The following is a 21283-nucleotide window of genomic DNA, read 5'->3' on the forward strand; positions in this document are numbered from 1 at the left end:
CTTCCCATAGGAAGCCAGGCTTGTGGATAGTTTCCCATGAAGCTGCAACACAGCATGATAGAAGAAGGTGGATACCAGGTGCTGGCAGATTTTTTTGTTTTATTTTAGTTAACAGTTAGCCAGCAATGGCTTATCACAATACTGCACACAACAATTAAGAGGTAGAATATTAATATTGTATATTAATGCTTATCTGTAGTTTTCTGACTGCTGTTTGTCAGCTGATTTTGTGCTGTTTAACTTTAGCAAACTAAAGGAGACTATTTATTTAGTAGGTAGACAGCATCCTGCAATGGGCATCACAATGTTACCCTACTTGGATTGTCCCAAACAAAGAATCATATATGTTTTCAGTTGCTCATGGTGCATAATTTGGAAATGGCATAATAAGTGCTGCTCTGATGTTCTGAGTGTAGTGTTCTCTATCAAAAGGGGCAGATTCCACTGAGACAATGATAACCTGGGTCAGTGTGTATGCTTACTAACATCAGCAAGTTAAAATAGAGTACTGTGGCTGTTAGATGTTTTGTTCTTTTGTCAATGAGATTAGAAGTGTACTGAATATTGATTACGTGGGCATCATTTTTGGGGGCATGTGATGTAGGATCACAGAGGGTAATTACAGAATCACTTCTAATTGATTACTGACGGTTTGTTGGGGGAGGGAGCAATTATCTACCAAACAGCATTATGGCCACTGCATTTCTGTGACTCTATGAAAATCAAAAATACTGTGCTCTCTCTGCAGGGTGCATTTCATTTGGACAATATGAGTGTATTTTGTACCAAAGTACCTTAATCGATATCCATGATTGTTTTTATTGTGAACTGTCTTTACAGAAGTGACATACAGTCTCCTATTCTCAGCTAGCAAATCCAACATTTCTGAGGTCTCTTGTTGCCACAGTCTGGCACAGTGCTTGATTTCTATCCGCTGTTCAATTTCACCTCTGCACAACAGATGGTAATTCAGGAAATCAAATGCAGTTAAAGGATCACCTCTAACTGATTATTGACATGTTTTGTTGGGGGGATCACAGTATCGGTCAACAGAGCTATATACATTTATGTGACTCCTTCACAGTCAAATGCAATGTAGTATACCATCTCTAGTGAGGGTATATTTTCATTGGAACAGTGTGTTTTGTACCAAAAGTGCATTATTAGAATACTCTGAAATTTCTACTGTTTAATTGTCATATAACTTCTTATAAACAGCTAGTAAATCCAGCATTTCAGAGGGATTTTGTTGTCACAGTCTGGCACCATATCTGGTTTCAACCTGAGTGCTATCTGACTTCTGCAAAAATGGCTGGGGACAAGTGATGCATTAAAACAAACTGCAGTTTCAAAATCAGTTCTGACTGATTACTGTAATGGTTTGCCAAGTTGACAGTATCTGCAAAAGAGCTAAATGGTCATTATATAGGGTTGCCACCTTTTCAAATGGACACAACTGCCCAAAGAGGGACTGTCCCTCGCAAAGTGGGACAGGTGGTAACCCTATGACATTATATTTGTGATTACTTTACAGTCAAGGTAGTGTACTCACTTGAAAGGGGCACATTCCAGTGCGACAGTGAGAGAGAGAGAGAGTGCGTGTGTGTGTGTGTGTGTGTGTGTGTGTGTGTGTGTGTGTGTGCGCGCAAGCACCCATGTATATAGGCTTAATTTTGCTTATGTTAAATCTGTTTGCAGAGTCAGTTCGTTTTTTTTTTTTTGGAAAATGTCTCTCAAAGGTTGTGAAACTTGAAATAAAAAGTTTTAAACCCAAATCTTTGTGATAACTAAAAGTAAAGACTGGCTTGATTACAGTTTTATGGTAATTGGAGAGAGGCAGAGAAGCTGGTCTATTGTCCTATCTAGGACCACATTTGACCATGATCTCACTCCTGCTACAATGCTGATTTCTGTAAAATTCATTGAACCACAATTTTCAGGAGATCTGTGGTTAACCAGAATACTGCATTAAAAAGACATGCATCTGGAGCATTTCTCCCTGGGCCTCTGGTGACAATTGGCTCATTCCAAGTCTGACTTTCTGGGTAAGCAAATAAATAAAAAAGTACAACATTTAGATTGGTCCATCAGAGGGAACCACTCTACCTAGGAACCACATGTTCAGTGGCCTGTAATCATAACAAAACTGATCATAAACAGAATTTAAAGTCAGAATAGGATCTTATATCTCACCACTTCCTCTATCATGCAAGGCTCTATACTTGCACCCTTCTCTACTCTATTTTCATTAATCAGTTACCTTGTGAAATTTTCTACTTTCCAACCATAATCAGAGCAGACAACATAGTTCCCTTTAGATCACATTCAGAGCAAACTAAAACAAAAACATAATTAGAAGCTGATCTATGTCTATTTAATGACTGGTTGAATAGAAACTACTCTAAAAGACCACTCAAGTCAAGGCTATGATCTTTGAAACTAAGCAAAAAACTTTCCAATGTCCCCCTTTCTCTTGAGACATTAATTAACAGAACAGGATAACAACAGAAACAATTTTCTCTTTCAAATGCCTTAGAATTTTGTTAGACTAAAACCTAAAAATCCAGACAGCTAAAAAAAACAGAAGCAAGCAGAAACAAAACTGATCATTTGCATTTCTGGGTCACATATCACATTCCTCTTAGTCAATGACAAGTGTAAAATTGGCAAATGAATGCTGTCACAACTTGAATATGGTCTTCCCTTAACTGCTTGAGCTTCAAGTAAAAATGTAAAGACTCTTCAGGGTTATATCCAATAAGCTATATCCATTCATTGGACATTGCCCCTGCCATGAACACCATCCTGCAAAGAGCAAAATGACTACCAATTAAACAAAGGCAGACCTGTTATTGGGTTCATTACTTTTTACACAATTAAAGCTATAAACATTACCAGTCTTTGCCAATAAAGTTATTTAGAGAATTTGCATCTATAACCCTGGGTCTATATTAGGAGTTCAAACGCACAGGTGTCCGAACGCCGTAACATCGAACTGGGAAGTTCGAAATGTGAAAATAGTGAAGCCGCGGAACACTGATTTTTTTCCCTGCGCCGTTTCCGTGGCTTTGCCATTTCCTCCACTGTGGTGCGATCTCAGAGTTGGTATATTTAAGTAGGGGGGGTGTGGGGGCTTAGGAGCAGTTTGAAGTGTACGTGTTTTTTTTTGTTTTTGTACCGGAACAGCGATTTTTTTCCCTGGGAAAAAAATCTCTGTTCTGTGTGTTCGAATTTCTTGCATATTGAACTTACGGGCTCGATATTTATGTAGTCGGACTTATTGCAGTTCGACTACGTGATATAGACCCTATAACCTTAGAGGGTATGCACACTTTGTTCCTGTACTACAAACACCAGAAACTAGGCTATCCAGCCTACACCACTGCTTGTCTAGTCTAGTTTAGGTTCCCAAAGCTTTGGGAATCAATACATCCAGCTTTAAAGACTATAATCTCCCATAGCACATTCCTGTCTCAATGTAAAACAAATTCTCAAAGTGACCCTTTGTAAATATTTCACCACAAGAAGCGCTACTCTACAACTATGACCATCTTAACTCATAGTCGCACACTTAGTACTTCAGTTCATTAATGCACAAATTAGCTGGTGGCTTTCACTACTTGTCTTTGTGACATAGTAAAGACATTCCCTATGATTCATAAATATCTAACATACTGCAAAGTGCATTAGGGTCCAAAGATTCAGAGACCACTGTACCACTACAGCTATATGAAAGAATCAGCCTGTAGCACTGACAGCGGTCTCACTGGGGAAGCCACATGAAAATCTGACAGTCCTAAGGTGCTGCTAATGTGAATTAGTTATGTGCTCTCTCCCCCCACAAAAATCACCTGCATCTTAATGACGAGGTAGAGAGACTTAAAGAATAGCTTTACCAAGCTATTTGGGGAGCAAAGCAGAAAAAAAGCATGTATTGTCTGCTGACGGCATACATCCATTCACACTTGTGGAAGGGCTGCGGCTGGTAGGAAGTAAATACCATTAAGCTGCATTTGTGTGTGTGTGTGTGTGTGTGTGTGTGTGTGTGTGTGTGTGTGTCTGTGTGTGCAACTGTGCTGCTTGGGCTGGTAAGGTGAATATTAGCATGGCTAAATCTAACTGTGCAAGTATGTGATTTAGGGACAGGATAAAAGAGTTGCTAATGAGACATTGGTCAGTGTGGCTTTATCATGTCTCTACTGTGCTGCTACAAGGCACTTTGGCATTGCCCAGGTAACACTAGCACTGTGAATCTATACCATTATATTTTTCTCAAACAAACTTAATGGAACCTTCTATACTTATCTCTATACCTTACTTTAATTTTTAGATTATATTAGTATAAATTTAATACAAAACTCCTCAAAAAAATGCATTGTTATTTGATAATACTCGCAGCTTTCTCCACAAGTGACTTTATGCAGACATTTTATTAGGCTGCTGTACTTTTTCTTGTTTTATTATGTTTACTATACACATTTTCATTTTTATGCTTATGATATAATACTACATAAAATCAATTTAATAGTTGTACAAATCCTGGGCTGAGTCTGGAAAATATGAAACTGTCTTTATTAATGCATTACAATATTTCTCCAAGCTCCATTACTTGTTCCAAGTATACCATACAAATATTTATTTCAAGGACAAAACTATTATGAATAACTTTTAGTTATGTACTCACCATAACTTCAGATGTTTGGGATCCATCTCGCCTACATTCTGACTGATGGGTTCGGAGCCGATCCTTCGGCTCTGACTCGGCACGCTTATGCCAAAGAGCGAAGTCTCTTATTGGCTGAGCTTACTATATCCCAGGATGCACCACTACCAGTCCCCCAGATCTAGTTTGTCCGCATACATGCACGCCCTGCTTATATAACATCGTCAGATGAAACAAGATAAAACAGTAGAACTCAAAACCGTTCAATCTCTTCTGATCTCCAAGGCAGGGGGAAGGAGGGTGGGTATTAGGAATGTAGGCGAGATGGATCCCAAACATCTGAAGTTATGGTGAGTACATAACTAAAAGATGTTATGTGATCCTATCTCGCCTACATTCTGACTGATGGGACAGCGTCCTAGCACCTGAATCCTGGGTGGCTCACTGGAAAACACTCCTGAGTACCGTGGAACCAAATGATGCTCGTCCTTTAGATGCCACATCCAATTTGTAGTGGGAAATGAAAGTGTGCGGATTGGACCAAGTAGCCGCAGCACAAATTTCCGATATAGCGAGCTTGGAATGAAAAGCTATAGAAGTAGCCATAGCTCTGGTAGAATGAGCTTTGATAGATGTTGTAAGTTGCTTATTCAAGAAGAATAAGCCTGAGTTATGCAATCTCTGATCCATTTGGAGATGGTAGCTTTTGTGATGGTTTGACCCAATTTATTATCTGAGAAGGACACAAACAACTGGTCTGACTTACGAAGTTGCTGAGTCCTGTCTAAATAGAAGCGTAATTGCCTGTGAACATCCAATTTATGGAGAGTGTATTCCGCTTCATTGGAGAATTTTGGGAAGAAAACTGGTAGCTCTAGAGATTGTTGGAGACAGAAACTAGAACAGACCTTTGGGACAAAGGATGGATTAGGCCTAAGTGATACTCTATCCTTGTGGAAAATCAAGTACGGTGGCTTAATAGACAGGGCTTGAAGTTCTGAAACTCTTCTTGCAGAAGTAATTGCAACTAAGAAGGCAGTTTTCCAAGACAGATATTTCAACTCACATGTAGCAGCCGGTTCGAAAGGGGAAGATGTTAATGCGAAGCACCAAATCAAGATCCCACGGAGGCAGGATGAAAAATTGGGGGTCTTAACAGGCCCGCACCTTTAATGAAAGTTTTGCATAGTCTGCTGCTCATCAATGGAGGATCCGTGGATTCATGGAATTTAGAGATAGCCGCTAGTTGGACTTTAATAGTAGAGACAGAAGATCCTTGATTAAACAGGGATGTTAAGAATTTCAAAACCTCTGGGATAGGAGCAGTGATAGGGTCTAAGCCCTTGAGTTGAGCCCAGATAGCAAACCTCTTCCACTTACTGAGGTACAATTTGTTAGTGGTGGGTTTGTGGGCAGAAGATAAAATGTGAACAACTTCCGGGTCTAGTGTGTGACTTCTGACTAAAGTCGGAAGTGGAGGAGCCAAGCTGTCAATTTCAAAGATCGGAGGGACTGATGCTGATGTCCCGACTGATGAATTAGCAGGTCCGGAATTAGGTCTAAGGTCCACGGATCGTCCACCGCATGCTTCTTCAGGTAAGGAAACCATACCTGACGAGGCCAGTATGGGGCAATCAGTATCATTGCGCACCCCAATTGAGAAGCTTTTTGAATGACTTTGGAGAGAAGTGGGATCGGAGGAAAGGCATAAAGTAGCCCTGTTGGCCAAGGTTGTGCTAGAGCATCCATAGCTGGTACTCCCTGATGTGGGATCAAGGAGAAGAACCTTTGGCACTTGGTGTTTAGTGGAGTTGCAAATAGGTCGCAGCACGGCGTCCCCCATCTCCTGAAAACCTGAGCTGCTACTGTTTGGTTTAGAGACCACTCGTGAGGAGAAAGAATTGTCCTGCTCAATTTGTCCGCCAAAATATTTGATCTTCCCGGAATGTGGGTCGCTACCAAGAAGCGGTTGGTAGCTACAGCCCATTCCCACACTCTCATGGCCTCTCTGCAGAGGGGGTAGGATCTGGTCCCTCCTTGTTTGTTCAGATACCAGACCACCGACATGTTGTCTGTGTGGATGGCGATGATGCCCTGAGGAAGAAACTTGTGTAAGGCCTGTAGGGAAAGAAGTACAGCCCTCATCTCCAACACATTGATGTGGAGAAGAGCTTCGTCTGGAAGCCAGGAGCCCTGAACTAGCCTGCCCAGACAATGCCCCCCCCCACCCTATCTGGGAGGCATCTGTCGTCAGGGTAACCAGTGGAGAGGGAATAACAAAGGGGCTTCCTTGATTCAGATTGGATGTCTGAAGCCACCAGCGAAGGTCCCGTTTGCATGTTTCCGTAATCATGATGTGATGATTGAGGGGAAGATCCTGAAAGGACCATTGAGTTGACAATAGCCACTGAAGAATCCTCATGTGCAATCTTGCCAGAGGAACTAAAAGAACCGTGGCAGACATTGAGCCTAAAACTTGTAGAACCATCCTGGCTGGGGCTTTGGATCTCGAGATCAGAGCTTGAACTTGGCCCTGTAAAGTTTGGATCCTTTCGGCAGGAAGAAAGACGCGCATTAATCTTGAGTCTATCTCTGCTCCTATGAACCTTATGCGTTGAGAGGGCAGCAAGACAGACTTTGACCAATTGAATGTAATCCCCAGGGAAAAACCCAGGGAGATGGTGGCTTTGAGATTGTCCATTAGTAGATGCCTGGTGGTGGCAGTCAGGAGCCAGTCGTCCAGATAGGGAAACACTTGGAATCCAAGACTTCTCAGGTGAGCCGTCACTACTGCCAAACACTTGGTGAACACCCTGGGGGCTGTGGTGAGACCAAAGGGCAGAGCGCAAAATTGGTAATGACTGACTCCCAGGCTGAAGCGCAGATACCTCCTGGACGCCTGATGTATCGGTATGTGATAATAGGCGTCCTTGAGGTCTATGGAGCACATCCAAACATCCTTCTCCAACAATGGGAGAATGGATTGTAACGTGACCATTCGAATTTGGATTTCGTGACGGATTGGTTCAGTCTGCTGAGATCCAATATTGGTCTCAGGTCCCCTGTCTTTTTTGGCACTAAAAAGAACCTGGAGTAATTTCCTGATCCGATCTGGTCTGTGGGGACCGGTTGGATGACTCCTTTTTCTAGCAGCTTTAAAGCTTCTGCGGCTGCCATATCCCTTTGACTGGGTGGTGGGTCCGGGATTCTTTTGGACGGTGGGGGTGAGTATGTGAAAGGGATGGTGTAACCTCCGGCAATGATCCGAAGCACCCATCTGTCCTGAGTGATTGACTCCCAGGCTTTTAGGTGCTTGGCAAAACGACACCCGACTGGCTCCGGAGCAGCACAGCCGGGCAATCCCTCATGACGTGTGGGAGGCTGAAGAGCCACGAAAGGACTCGCGGTCTCCAGAATTGCGGGGCCCTCTGCCGCCTCTGGGACGGCGTCTGCCTGAAAAATTTCCCCGTCCTCTGGCTCTGGAAGGGGAATCTTCCTGCTGTTGGGAGAAAAACTTGCGAGATTTTGGAACCACATTTTCCCCTCCTTTAGCCTTGGGGTAAGGCCGAAAGGGAGTGGAATAACGGGCACCTACGGCAGATAAAGTTTTTCCCTCTTGCTCACAGCGGTAAGGGTGTCTTTAACCTTGGGTCCAAACAATGAGGACCCATCAAAGGGAGCGTCGGCGAAGGAAGACTTGAAGGCCTCCGCAAACTGACACAAGCGGAGCCAGGCTTGTCTCACGAGAGCCACGCCTGTGCCTGCCGCTCTACCGCCTTCGGCCGCATAGGAAATGAGCCTCATGGACGAGTTAGAAATTGACGTAAGGATAGCCAACTGAGAGCTAACCGACTGGGCTAGCTGCTCAGGTAGGTTACCCGAGAGGAATCTGACAACTCCTTGACCAGATCCCTCTGAAGCCTGGTAAAATGTGCCAAATAATTCAGAGACCTTAAAGTAAAGGCCGCTGAAGTCAGGGTGCGCTTCCCATACCTGTCCATACTCCTAGACTCCTTATTAGGAGGATGGACGGACGTTGAAGCCTCTGCCACGTCCTGTTGTGTAGCAGATGCCACCACCATGGCATCTACAGCCACGCCTTTAGTGAGGAACTCCTTCTCGGGGGGAGCAGACAAAAATTTATTTGGACGAGAAGGGACTGGTTCCACGGTATCTGGATGTTCACACGCCCTTCGACAAACTAAATCCAGAAGCTCGTCGAAGGGCGGAGACACCCAGGAGGCGGAGGGCTGAGCCCCAAAGGCCTTGAGGAGCACTGACTCGTCAGCAGAGGGGGGTTTGGATATCCAGCCACCTCGTTGTTTGAGGATCTCTAAGATGTCTGCAAATGAGACATCATCCGAGGACGACTTCGGGGACCCCTCTGCATCATCAAGATCAGTGTCTGATGTAATAGACTCGGGGGAGTCCACGTGCTTCCTCTTGCACGATCTCTTCCTTGGGGGTTCCTCCGAAGACAACTCCGAAGAACCCTCAGGAGGAGGGGAACCCCCAATGGGGGTAACCTCAGGCCCCGGGGCTCCGCTGACTACGGACAGGGGAACTGCCAAAGACCCAGTCTCCACGCCCAGGGAAGGTGCTGGTAAAGCCGGAGAGATGGCCGAAGAGGACTTGGCCAAGGCACTCCTCATGGCTCTGAAAGCCGGACCCCCAGAATCCTGGGAGTGTCCGGTCCCCGGAGCCGTGATAGCCGACGGAAGTCCCGCAGCCGAAGCACCGAGGGGGAGGCTCGGAACCGAAAGCATAGGTCCCGAAACATCACCCCCGGGTCCAGCCGAAGAAGTCCGCGTACCAAACTCGGACCCGAAGGCCCGGGTTGGAGTAAGGGTCGGAGCCGACCCTAAGATCTCCACCGGCTCCAACAGCACCTGCTCCGACGGAGCCGAAGCAGTCGGAGGAGGAATGGCAATGGGGTGGGCCAGGGTCACCGGCTCCGAAACCAACTGGGTCGGAACCGAAACAAATTTTTGGAAGACTGGGGACTGGAACAGTCTTTGGAGCACCCTGTCTATATCAGAATCTGACATCCTCGAAGACCGAGAGGAAACAGAACGGGTTCGAGACGGCCTCTCCAACGGCCCCAAAGGGCTAGGGGACCGGCTCCGAGGTGACTCGATGAGTATCGGCGCCGAGGGAATACACACACCGGATTCCATCGGTGCCGAGGTGGACTTCTGCGCCGAGGAGGAAGTGTCTGAGCGGGCGACCCTTGTCGGCTCCGAGACCAGTGGAGCCGACGAAGGTGACCCGCCTCTCGATGCCCCAGCCATCGGCTCCGAAGCCAGAGGAGTCGATACTGGTGGCATCGAGGCAGACCGTTCCGACCTCGGCTCCGAAGTCCTTGGAGCCGAAGGAGAGGCCTGCCTATGTCTCTTAGCGGTCGGATCCGACGGACTGGTCGGAACCGACGCCCTTTTCTTTTTAGCCGGAGAAGGAGAGGATGCCAAGGCTTCTTCAAAAGAAGGTTTAATTAACCCCTTAAGAATCAATTTATTTTTCCTCTCCTGGAGGACCCTTGAGGAAAAAGCGTGACATACGCTGCATGATTCCTGTAAGTGTTTTGCACCTAAGCAATACACACAGAGCGAGTGATCGTCCGTGATGGACATTTTGAAACTACATTTTGTACATTTTTTAAAGCCCGAAGGCCTAGGATTCTGAGACATTATGGAAAGAGAATTTCAGCAATCTGACAGGAAAAATACAATTACTGATGACACCCCTTAAGTATAGGCTTACAGTTATCGCTTGAAAGCGCAAATGACAGGGAACTTTGAAAACCCTGTAAACAAACAGAGCTACAAAATATTTAAAGCCTTTTCTCTATATGTAAGATATAGGAGGGTTGACTGACCGGGAAGGCCCTAGATGAAGGGGGGCCTACCAAACTCAACCCAATCACACAACAAAAGTCTTCAACAAATCCAACCAATCACACAACAATGAGAAGAATAGCTGTTAAAACAGCTTTTTGAGACAAAAACAGCAAAAAACTGACAGAAAAAGTTAGTTAAAATAACTACTCAGCTCAGCCAGCTCGAGACCACGTCTTCGCAGGTTAGCGGCAAACGAGATCTGGGAGACTGGTAGTGGTGCATCCTGGGATATAGTAAGCTCAGCCAATAAGAGACTTCGCTCTTTGGCATAAGCGTGCCGAGTCGGAGCCGAAGGATCGGCTCCGAACCCATCAGTCAGAATGTAGGCGAGATAGGATCACATAACATCTAAATTTCAAAACTACCTCTTCCATCTTACCAAACATGCAGCTTAGTGATGCAAAGCATAAAAAACACTGTTTGTATAATGTCAACATAAAATAAATAAGCCACATCTGTAGATTGTTTCTTCACTGTTTATTAATTCTGATGACTCGCTTGCTATTGTTAGGTGCGTCCCTATGTATCAATGCAGAAGTGTCTTGGCACAGAGGAAACTGTAGAATAAATTAATTAATTTCATTCTAACAGTCATGTTCATTTTCAGGGTATTAGTTCTCCAAATTTTAGAAGAAATGTTGGACTAGAAATTTCCTACAGTAAATGTCAATTTAATAGTTGCTTTATAGAAAGCAAAATGTGCTAGTAAAATGCACTCAGTTGAGGTGTCACCTACTTCCATAAACCTGACAGATAGTTCTCTCTCCACTACACTTCAGTTCCACTTCTGCACAGAACTTTGTTTTCTTTAACTGTCATAAAATAATAAGGGGTCCAATGTACTGCAGCCATTTCTGTTTCAAGAATGAATTTAACATATAACCATAACAATAACTCACCTGATTTCAGAAGGAGTGTTAAAGTTTTTAGCCCAAGTGTAATGATCATCTCGTTTCCATTATGCATACATAACATTTTCAGAATCTGCCTAAACACAAAAGAGCATTACCATTAATTCTATCAGTGCAGCAACATTATATTCAACATCACATTTAATGCCATATATTCAACATCACATTTAATGCCACCAAAAACATTGTGTAACTTACAGTAACTCCTAGAACATGTCTACTGAAGCTTTTATGAAAAAAATATACTTACTGATGAATCCCAAGAAAATCCCAGTCCTTTGCAACACCTGAGGATACTGCCAGTTTATCAAGTGTAGATGGACAGACCTCCATTAATCTGCAAAGCACAGACCACCCCATCTACAAAAAAGGGAAGAACTTAGCAAAGTCTGGAGTACTCTGAAATTTCTTTTTTTCCCATTTTTTAAACAACTGGTTATTACTGATGTTGTAAACACCATGTCAATGCAGAATGAAACTTTTATAAAAAGCAAGGAAACATGGATGTGTGCATTTAAAAGAGTAATTTCATCTAAAAAATTCAGTCACACTCTAAAAGAGCAAACCAAACATACCCAGAAAAACAGAATGTCTAATCCAATAAGTAAATCTACTAGGTATTATTTCATGTAGTCACTAATCATTTCAACCATCCCCATTGCTTACAGCTTATTAATACCATGTGAATGATTGCGAAAAAATAATTTCTACATTTCCATACAACCAATTAGAAGCCTGATTTTTAATTAGCTGAGATTCCAAATGGTTCATATAATACTGTGTTGAAAAGAACTGATACTAATTACAGCAATTTACAGTCCTGGTATTTCTAGGCTTCTGGCTTTTATGTGTTCTGTTCCAAATATGAATATGTTATCACCTCTCCTATTTGATTTTCAACAGTGAAAGGAGGTATGGTCTGGAATTTGTGATGGACATTCATGATTTTTTTCCTTGTCATTTTGGGTCTTTAAACAAGGTTTTAATCATGGCACAGGTGTCAATAGCCTCCAACCAGTGAAAAAAGTTTATATTGCTCATTTTTATTTTACTTTCCTTAACACCTTTATCAAATTATCACTTAAGATACATGAAAGGAAAAGAAAACAAAGCATATTAACATTTTTCACAGGCAAGCATTATACATTTTCTTCCTTTTTAACAATTAGTGACGTCAACATTACATTAATGTTGACGTCAACATTACATTAATTTCTGAATTCCTGCTTTCCCTTAAGTTCACTCGCCCTCCTGAACATTACTATGTACATATTGTTCCCACAAATTCCATTTATTTGTATATAATTTGCTCCTTCCCTTTTTTAAAGATTCTACCTCTAGCTCTTTTGTCTCCTCTACATTATTCGGTACTTCAGTAATAGCTGGTTTACAGTATGATTTCCATTTTCCTAGTAATTGTTTTTTTGTCATCCAAAATCATTTAACTTAGTAACAGTTTACTATATAGCGGCAATTCAGATCTTGCATCCCAGCTCGAAAGAATCATTTCCTTAGTTACAGCCATTTGCTCAGTAACATTCCTGTCAGAGTGACTGACTGTGAGGAATTCTTAAAATCTGCCAACTTATTAAACTCCCAAAAAATATCTTCCCGGTTACCTCTCTCTTTCCCATCACATCTACAGCATTTTGTTATCTACCGGAAAAAAAATACCGTGAAGTCTGCTCGGGGTAAAAAAATACTTACTCAAACACTTCCAAACAAAAATCCTGAACTTTACGGACCTTATTGCATAACTGGTTGCCATTAATATGTTCTCACATTGTTCCCTTGTAAATTGCTTTTCCAGTCTTTCTTCTCAATCTTTTCAAAATTCCTCTGATTGATTCTTAAAGTTATCATGCAATATTTTATATTCTCTACTAACTATACCATTTTAACAGCAGCTTCTGTTCTACATTTTGCTACCAGAGCAGGTCTTTCACTTCGGACTCCCCTATCCCTTTTTCTTTGCCTATAATATAATATCAATCCCTGATAGGGAAGGCAGTCTCTAGCATGCAGACCAAACCTCTGCCTGGCCTTATCCCACTCTTTTACCTATCCCTCTCTAGTTACTTGCACCAATACCTTGGTTACTTTGACAGTTTTCTCCAGTAAATTCCACCCCCTCTTGCCTATTTTCTATAATCCTACTTGCAAAAATCCCTATTAGCAAAATCTCTTGGTTTAGTTCTTAGACTACTTTCTGCAACTCTGTGAACATAACATTCTGTATGGTTGTTGTTACTCTTTTTAAGGATGTGCATCCAAAATCGTAGTCTCTCCTTATTTCTCAAACTTCCCATTTCATCATCATTCCTTTCCACTTTGCCTTATAACCTTCTGTTTGTGTTATGCATATGAGCCTTAACTGCACAGCTCTGCATTCAAACCAGGTAATCCTACATCACCTTGTTCTATGGGGAGGATCAAATTGTTCCTTTTATCTCTTGCACTCGTCTCCTCTCAAATTCCTTCATACCTCTTTAATAATTACTGTCCACAGCTTCTGACATTTAGCAAACCCAGCTTCACCTCTTTTTTTTTTTTTTAAATTTTGTGCGATTTTCATTTTTTTCTGTTTTTTATTTTGTAACTGTCTAAAAAAGATACAGGACACAAAGAATTTTATTTTAGTAGTTGTACTACAGGGAGAGAATGATGAATCTTGGCAAGTACCAAACACTTCAGCTCAAGGTATATGTCAATCAAAGCTAATGGGTTTAAGAATCCAATCTAGGACACCTTGCCCTTAGTCACTGAATGAATGCTAACATTTTCTCTTAATATCCAGGTGCTATATGAGGTGCCTGGAAGATGTTAAGAAGATATTTTTTCCATTGCTTGCCAGGATGTTAAACAGTCCCTTCATATCCTGTTGGACACCAAAGAGGGAAGACTTTCTTCGATTTTTCACCCCAAAATAAAGAAATGTCATATTATAATATTTATTTATTTATTGCATTTGTTAACCGAGAAAGTCTACTGGGCCTAGGTGAGCCCATTTTCAGTGCGGGCCCGGGGAGAAAAGCTCCACATAATATTAATAGTACATACAAAAAAAGCACAATATGCAGTGTATATACAGTCTCAATGCATGGAAATAAATATTAAACACAATGGTACAACTTATTTACAAACATTACACATCAACATTGTGTACAATTTGATCACCAAGGATGGAGTTAGTCAGGTAGGGTAGCAGTTCTGATTGTTACTTGTTGGAGTTTGGTAGGCATAAGCAGTTGAATTCAGCAAATCAGAGAGAGCTCCTAAGTAGTGATATTGTAGATGGATATAGCAGTGGATCAGGAGTTAGGAGGTACTATTTTGGTACAAGTACATTGCCAGAGAGAAGAGAGGTGTGATCTGAGAAACTTCTTGGAGAGAGCAGGATTACTGATTGTTCTGACAGAAGGTGGGAGGGCATTCCATAGTTTTGACACCGTAAAAGAGTATAGCATTTGACCAGCTGCAAGGTTAGGTTTTTCAACTTTCAGTATCATTGTGTTTTTGGATCTTAGTAGCCTGTTAGGGTGGGGTATGAAGTCAATAAGGAGGAGAGGGAGGGGTATGTTGAAGGCTTGTATATGAGTTTATGTGCAGTGGTTAATATAGCAATAACCCACGCCTGGGTGTGGGTAATGCTAAATTTACCCACGGTTGGCGTGGTTTGGTCCCAAGGGCGAAGCCCGAGGGAGCAAACAAAGCCAACCGTGGGTAAATTTAGCATTACCCACACCCAGAAGTGGGTTATTGCTATTATACCATGACATTATTTAAGAAATGAAACTGTTACTTTTCTTAAATAATGGCATAGTATAATGCCTGTTTGCTGCCCTTCCGCAGATGTCTGGCATCCGCGGCAGTTCTGATGTACTGCGCGCGCAGTACATCAGAGTTGTAAAAGCAACGGAGAAAGCAAGATCTCCGTTGCTTTTATGTCTCGCTATTTAAAATGAGTATAACATAGCGAGACAGTTTTAAAATAAGCAACGGACATCTCCGTTGCTTATTTTAAACTGTCTCGCTATGTTAAACTCATTTAACATAGCGAGACTAAAAAGCAACGGAAATCTTGCTTTCTCCGTTTAACATTGTTCGCTATGTTAAATGGGTTTAACATAGCGAGACAGTTTAAAATAAGCAACGGAGATCTCCGCTGCTTATTAAAGTTGTCTCCTATGTTAAACCCATTTAACATAGCGAGACAGTGTTTTAAAAAAACGAGTTATACTAATGGAAAAAAGTCCGGGCGACCGGACCTTTTTCCATTAGTATAACTCGATTTACAACGGGCACGCTGGCCAATCAGCGTGCACGTTTTGGGGGGGGGGTCATGGTATAATTGTGAATAAGTGAGGTAGTGTGGGAGTTTGAGTCAGTTTAGCTGTTGTAGAGATAAGCAGTGGTGTGCTGAGTTTTTTGAATTTGTTACAAATTTGGCAATCTTGTTGTAACATGACTCCAGTTTGGTTTTCAGGGAGGACTGGATATTGGTGAGGACTGGGACACCATGTAGTAAAGACAGTAGCAGGAAGGATGATGCTACAGCTTTTTAGCAGTAATATTAAGGTAGTATTTGTGTCTAAAGAGGGTACCTAATTTTTGATGCATTTTTTTGATGTTGCTATGGATATGGAGGTAGAATGTTAGATCTTCATCAATAATAACTGTTAGCAGTTTGGTACTTGGAATGACTTCAATAAGTGTATTATTATGGGACCGGACAGAAAAATCATTCTTACTCAGAGCAGTAGTTTTTTTTATGGGGGGGGGGGGATATTAGAAGTTTGGTTTTACTGAGATTTAGTGTGAGATGGTTGTTTGACATCCAAGTTTTGGTTGAAGTGAAAGCATTTTGGATAAGACTTTGTAACTCAGATATAAATTTGGCAGCAGAGATGATTGTAGCATCATCTGCATATTGGATAACTGTGTCATGGGGGTAAGGGTGGGGTGAAAGTTGTTAATGAATATACTGAAAAGGAGAGGGCCTAGTATAGATCCTTGAGGTTGTGTTGAGAAAAGGTGGAAAGGAGTGTTGCCATTTGGTGGATTAACTACTGGTGAGATAGTCTGAGAACTAGTTTAAGGTATGATGTGAGAGAGTTTTCTAACTTAGTTGAAGTTACATTGGTAAAATTAGCTTCCCTACTCTTGGTTAAGTGGACGAGGTTTCAACTCGTCACATTCACTGCCTTGATGCTGAACTCCCAAATTCCTGTTTCTTATAAGAAATTACTGCTGCTGCATTCCTATTTGTGTATCAACAGTTGATTCAATTTGTTTCTGCTTTTCTCTTTTCTCCACGGTTGTGCTGCCACTGCATAGATGTAAGTAAAGGGGCGTGAGGGAGCAAGGTAGCTTTCCCTTGCAAAAAAACTTTGTGTGCGCGCATTTTGTAAGTGATGCTACAACCAATGTATTTAGTCCGCCTGAAGCTTTACAGAATTTAACCCCAATGAAATGCAGGGAGTAACTTTAAAGTATTTGTAATGAGTTTTATTTTTAAACAGCCACTATGAGATAATCCAGAAAATAGTTACAAAAGTAATGGATCTTAAAGTGTATAACTACCGAGATGACATGAATGGAAAGAAAACCAAAATTTAATGTAAGGGGAGGAATTTCATGGTAAAAGTAACAGAGACAAATAAGAGGGGCATTCAACATTAAACAGGCATAATACAGGCAACTCAAAAGCCGAAGGGCTGAAGAATACAACAGGAACAGTGCGAGCAAGGCAGGGAAACTCAGTCACACTCACACAGTAATCTACTGTGGTAACTCTCTCAAGAAAAACTTTTACCAGGACATCCTTCTTTTGTAAAAATAAAAAAGGTAGTTTCCAACTTCTCCCACAATTCTCAGCATTTAACACCCAATGACTCTCAAAAGAAACACAAGGCTTACTTTCTGCCCTAAGTTACAATTTTTAAACTCTAAGGAAATGTCTTAAATGAAAATAACACGGTAATAAGACCAACTGAAGCATTACAGACAGTTGAAGCATACAAACCAAAGTAAAAAAAAAAAAAAACAGCTTTATTCAGCTATGCCCACACAGCAGTCTGTCCTAGCAGCTCTAAAGGCTAGTTTCCAGGCACTCCTACAACTGACAAGCACATATTTCCCCAGGAATGCACTGGAAGAAATACAGGATTTGTTTCTGCCTGAAACTAGAATTTACAAGACTACAAAAACATGTTTTAACTAAATAGCACTAAACGAAAACAAGATCAAAACAAAGAAAAAGAACAAATGGTTTGCACTTTCTATAACAATAAATCTGCTTAGAAGCCTTCAGCAACCCATAGGGCTCATGTAATCTTCATATGCTCTGTGCGTCATGTCCTTGGCAAATAAAACTTATCCAGGCTACTTTTGCAAGTCCTCCTCCTTCCCATGACGCCTTGTGTATACCTCTGTGTGTGATCCATTTCCAGTTTCTAACCAGCTAAGGAAGGGATTATAACATAAACCTTCCTCCATCAAAGTAGAATGACAGGAAGAAGGGTTGTTAATGAAGATTAAATTCTCCAAGAAGATCTGATATTTCACTATGGTAAAGTACATAATAACTTTTGTATCTCCTAAGGCAATTTGGTCTTTGTTCATCTATAAGACAGTCCCTAATTACTTGGCATGTGTGTCAGGAACAAGAAACTCACCACTACAAAATACAGACTCTAAAAAATCCATACCATGAAACAAAGTGCATTACAGAGGGTCTTCTAAGATCTGTGCTAGAAAAATCCATGAAACTAGAAACCCCTGACCAGGAATGCCATGGGATTTTTACTTAAAGCCAAAGTGCTACAGAGGGTGCTCTGTTAAGATACACTGGAAAGATGGGCACAGACCAAAACTTCCCAGCCAGTAACACCATTCAGAAATTCCAACCAGGCAACTTGTGGTCAGGGACACAAATGGGGAGGGGGCTTCTTACACCACATGCAGCCTAAAAAGACCCTAATGTCAAACCCAGAGCTTTTGGACATGCTACACTTAAAGAAATCCCAATCCCTCAGAGCCACACGCTCCAGGGATCTAAACCTTGTCATCACAATAAACAAAACATGCTGAAGGGATAGGTTCTTGACCCAGAGACTCCCCAGACTCTGGAATAGACTCCCCATACATGTCAAGCAGAGCACCTCTTTGGTCCTCTTCAAAAGGAACCTTGATGACTGGATGGAAGAAAGGAAATTTTCCCCAGGGTTCATGTCAGTCACCCTGCTAGACAGGGGTCCAGGGAAGTAAATAGTGTGGGAAGAAATAGCCAGGGAATTGTTATGGCTAGGCTTGTATATGCCCTAAGGCCAATAGCCTAGTACCAACCTATGACTCTTTCAAGATACATTAGCACCACCCCCGCAGCAAGGGCATGCAAAATGCCCCGGTACAACATGTACAGACCTTCCTATCTGATCACATAGTTAAATCTTCAAAGAGTGAGTGGTCTGTTGAAGGGTACAGTAGTACACATTCTGTCTGAACACAGCAGCCTTGTGAAGGACAATCTTCCTAGGCTTAGAGTTAAGTTCCAAACCATAATACACACACTCTGTCAGGCCACTATCCTAAAGGCAACTTCAGGGGTCTGCCAGACAAGAGGGCATCTTTTGTCTGTCCCAGAAAAATGTATTAGAAAAAAGCCAGCTTTCATAGTTCCAAATGACTGTTAGATCCAAAATGTCACAAGATGACAGGTGACTGAAGCAACTAGCCAAGCACACTAAGAGAAGAAATTATCTTCCAAACAAGATCAGAGAAGCGCACTCTCTCGAGGCACTCCTAAAAATGGAGAACATCGATATCTGTACAGTAACTGAGACCTGGTTCAAGGCTCCAGAGAGCACCCCTGCAATACCAGGCTACAACTCTTACCACACTTTTCGGCCACCAAACCAGGACCGAAACACTAAAGGTGGAGGAGTGTCAATATTCACCAAGGATATTCACACCACCAGGCTAGTTGGCCAACACAATGTGTCTGAAATTCTCCAAGTGCAACTAACACTAGGTAAGACTGCAATCCAAATTGTAGCTTGCTACAGATCCCCCACCATACCCCAAGATTCTCACTACACCTTTCTAAACATACTGGAAAATATTAAGATAGAACCAAACACCCTAATATTGGGTGATTTTAACTACCCTGCCATTAACTGGGAAAACTACTCATGTCCCAACACTTTTGCGCAACGGTTCTTGGAATTCATAAATTCCAATGCCCTGGATCAACTAATCCATAGTCCCACCAGGGGCTCCAATATCCTAGACCTGGTCATTACCAACATGGGGAATCAATGCTCCATACCTATGGTCACCCCCTCGTTAGTCAGGTCTGACCATAAGCTAATCACCCTTAACATCCACATCCCACCCCCACCCCCCAGTAAGGAAACCACCATAAAAAACTTCTCCAAAGCCAACTTCATGCTACTCAAGTCAGAAGTGACAAACTTCATAACACCCATGCAGACGGGAACTGAAAGTTCAACTGCTGAATCCTACACTAAGGCACTGTACGAGCACATCCACTCATGCATGAATCGTGCCATCCCAAATAGAACCAAAATGCTCTCATCCAAAAAAAGGAAGTCAATCTGGTGGTCCCCTGCCATAAACAAACTTTACAACAAAAGGAAGAAACTTTTGCAGAGAAGAGGAAAATCCCAGGATGCAAAAAACTCCCTTACTAGCCTCAGTAAGAAACTGAGATGCCTCATAAAATCCTCCAAAGCTAGTTACGAAAATAAAATTGCCAAAGATTCCAAAGACAACCACAAAGCATTCTATAACTATGTCAAGAATCTAAATGGCAACGCTCAGATCTGCTCTGAGCTAAAACAGAATGGCATTAAATATACTGATCCAAAGGATATTGCCAATATCCTGGCAGATCGATTCAGTGCCAACTTCACCCCCCTCTCACCCCCTAAATGGCCCATCTCAAAACCGGAAGACTGCCAAATTCCAGTAATAACGGCCACACAGGTACAAAACGCACTCTCTAAAGCCAAGAATACAGCATCCATGGGACCAGATGACATCCCGGCTGTGTACTACATGAACTACAATATGAACTGGCACCTCACCTAAGTGTCATGTTTAATCATAGCCTCACCTCAGGTTTCGTGCCCACTGAGTGGCGCAGAGCTACAGTTATCCCAATCCACAAGGGGGGATCCACCTTGGATCCCGGAAACTACCGTCCCATCAATCTGACAAGCCTTATCTGCAAGGCCATGGAGCGTATTATCATGGAACTTATAAACAAAGACATTGGCAACCTTCAAACACTGGACCCCACCCAGTTTGGGTTTGTGAAGGGCCGATCTTGTCTCCTGAACCCGATTGATTTCTTTGAATCAGTCTCCAGAGCCATGGACAAGGGTAAGGTGGTCCACACAGCCTATCTAGACCTTGCCAAGGCCTTTGATACCATCCCCCACTCTGGAATCATAGATAAACTTACTAAGTTGGGCATTAATCCCTATGTCACCCAATGGGTTGCTAAATGGCTTACTGATAGAACCCACACTGTAAAAGTAGCCAACTCCAAATCCAGCTCCAGACAAGTGACAAGTGGAGTACCTCAGGGTTCAGTCCTGGGGCCGCTCTTGTTTGGCATCTACTTCTCTGAAGTACAGGTCAACACTAAGGGACTCTGGCTAACAAAGTTTGCAGATGACTGCAAACTGGGAGCCATTATTGAATCCCCAAATGATGTGGATACTCTACAAAAGGGCCTTACAGAAACAGATGCTTGGTGCCAGAGCCATGGGCTCAAGCTCAAT

General features: G+C 42.3%; 1 protein-coding gene across 1 annotated transcript in view; it reads right to left on the bottom strand.

The window, feature by feature from the left end:
* LOC122797661 (leucine-rich repeat serine/threonine-protein kinase 2-like) overlaps window positions 1-21283 on the bottom strand; it is a 485842-nt gene that overhangs the window by 322164 nt on the left and 142395 nt on the right. The window contains exons 3-4 of the mRNA XM_044066201.1: window positions 11722-11831; window positions 11460-11548 (exon numbers count right to left, since the gene is read on the bottom strand). Coding sequence (XP_043922136.1) covers window positions 11460-11548; window positions 11722-11831 — 199 coding nt within the window. The remainder of the gene's footprint in view (window positions 1-11459; window positions 11549-11721; window positions 11832-21283) is intronic.

This window comes from Protopterus annectens, chromosome 3.part1 (assembly GCF_019279795.1).
Source record: "Protopterus annectens isolate FY-2018-M chromosome 3.part1, PAN1.0, whole genome shotgun sequence".
Classification (NCBI taxonomy): domain Eukaryota; kingdom Metazoa; phylum Chordata; order Ceratodontiformes; family Protopteridae; genus Protopterus; species Protopterus annectens.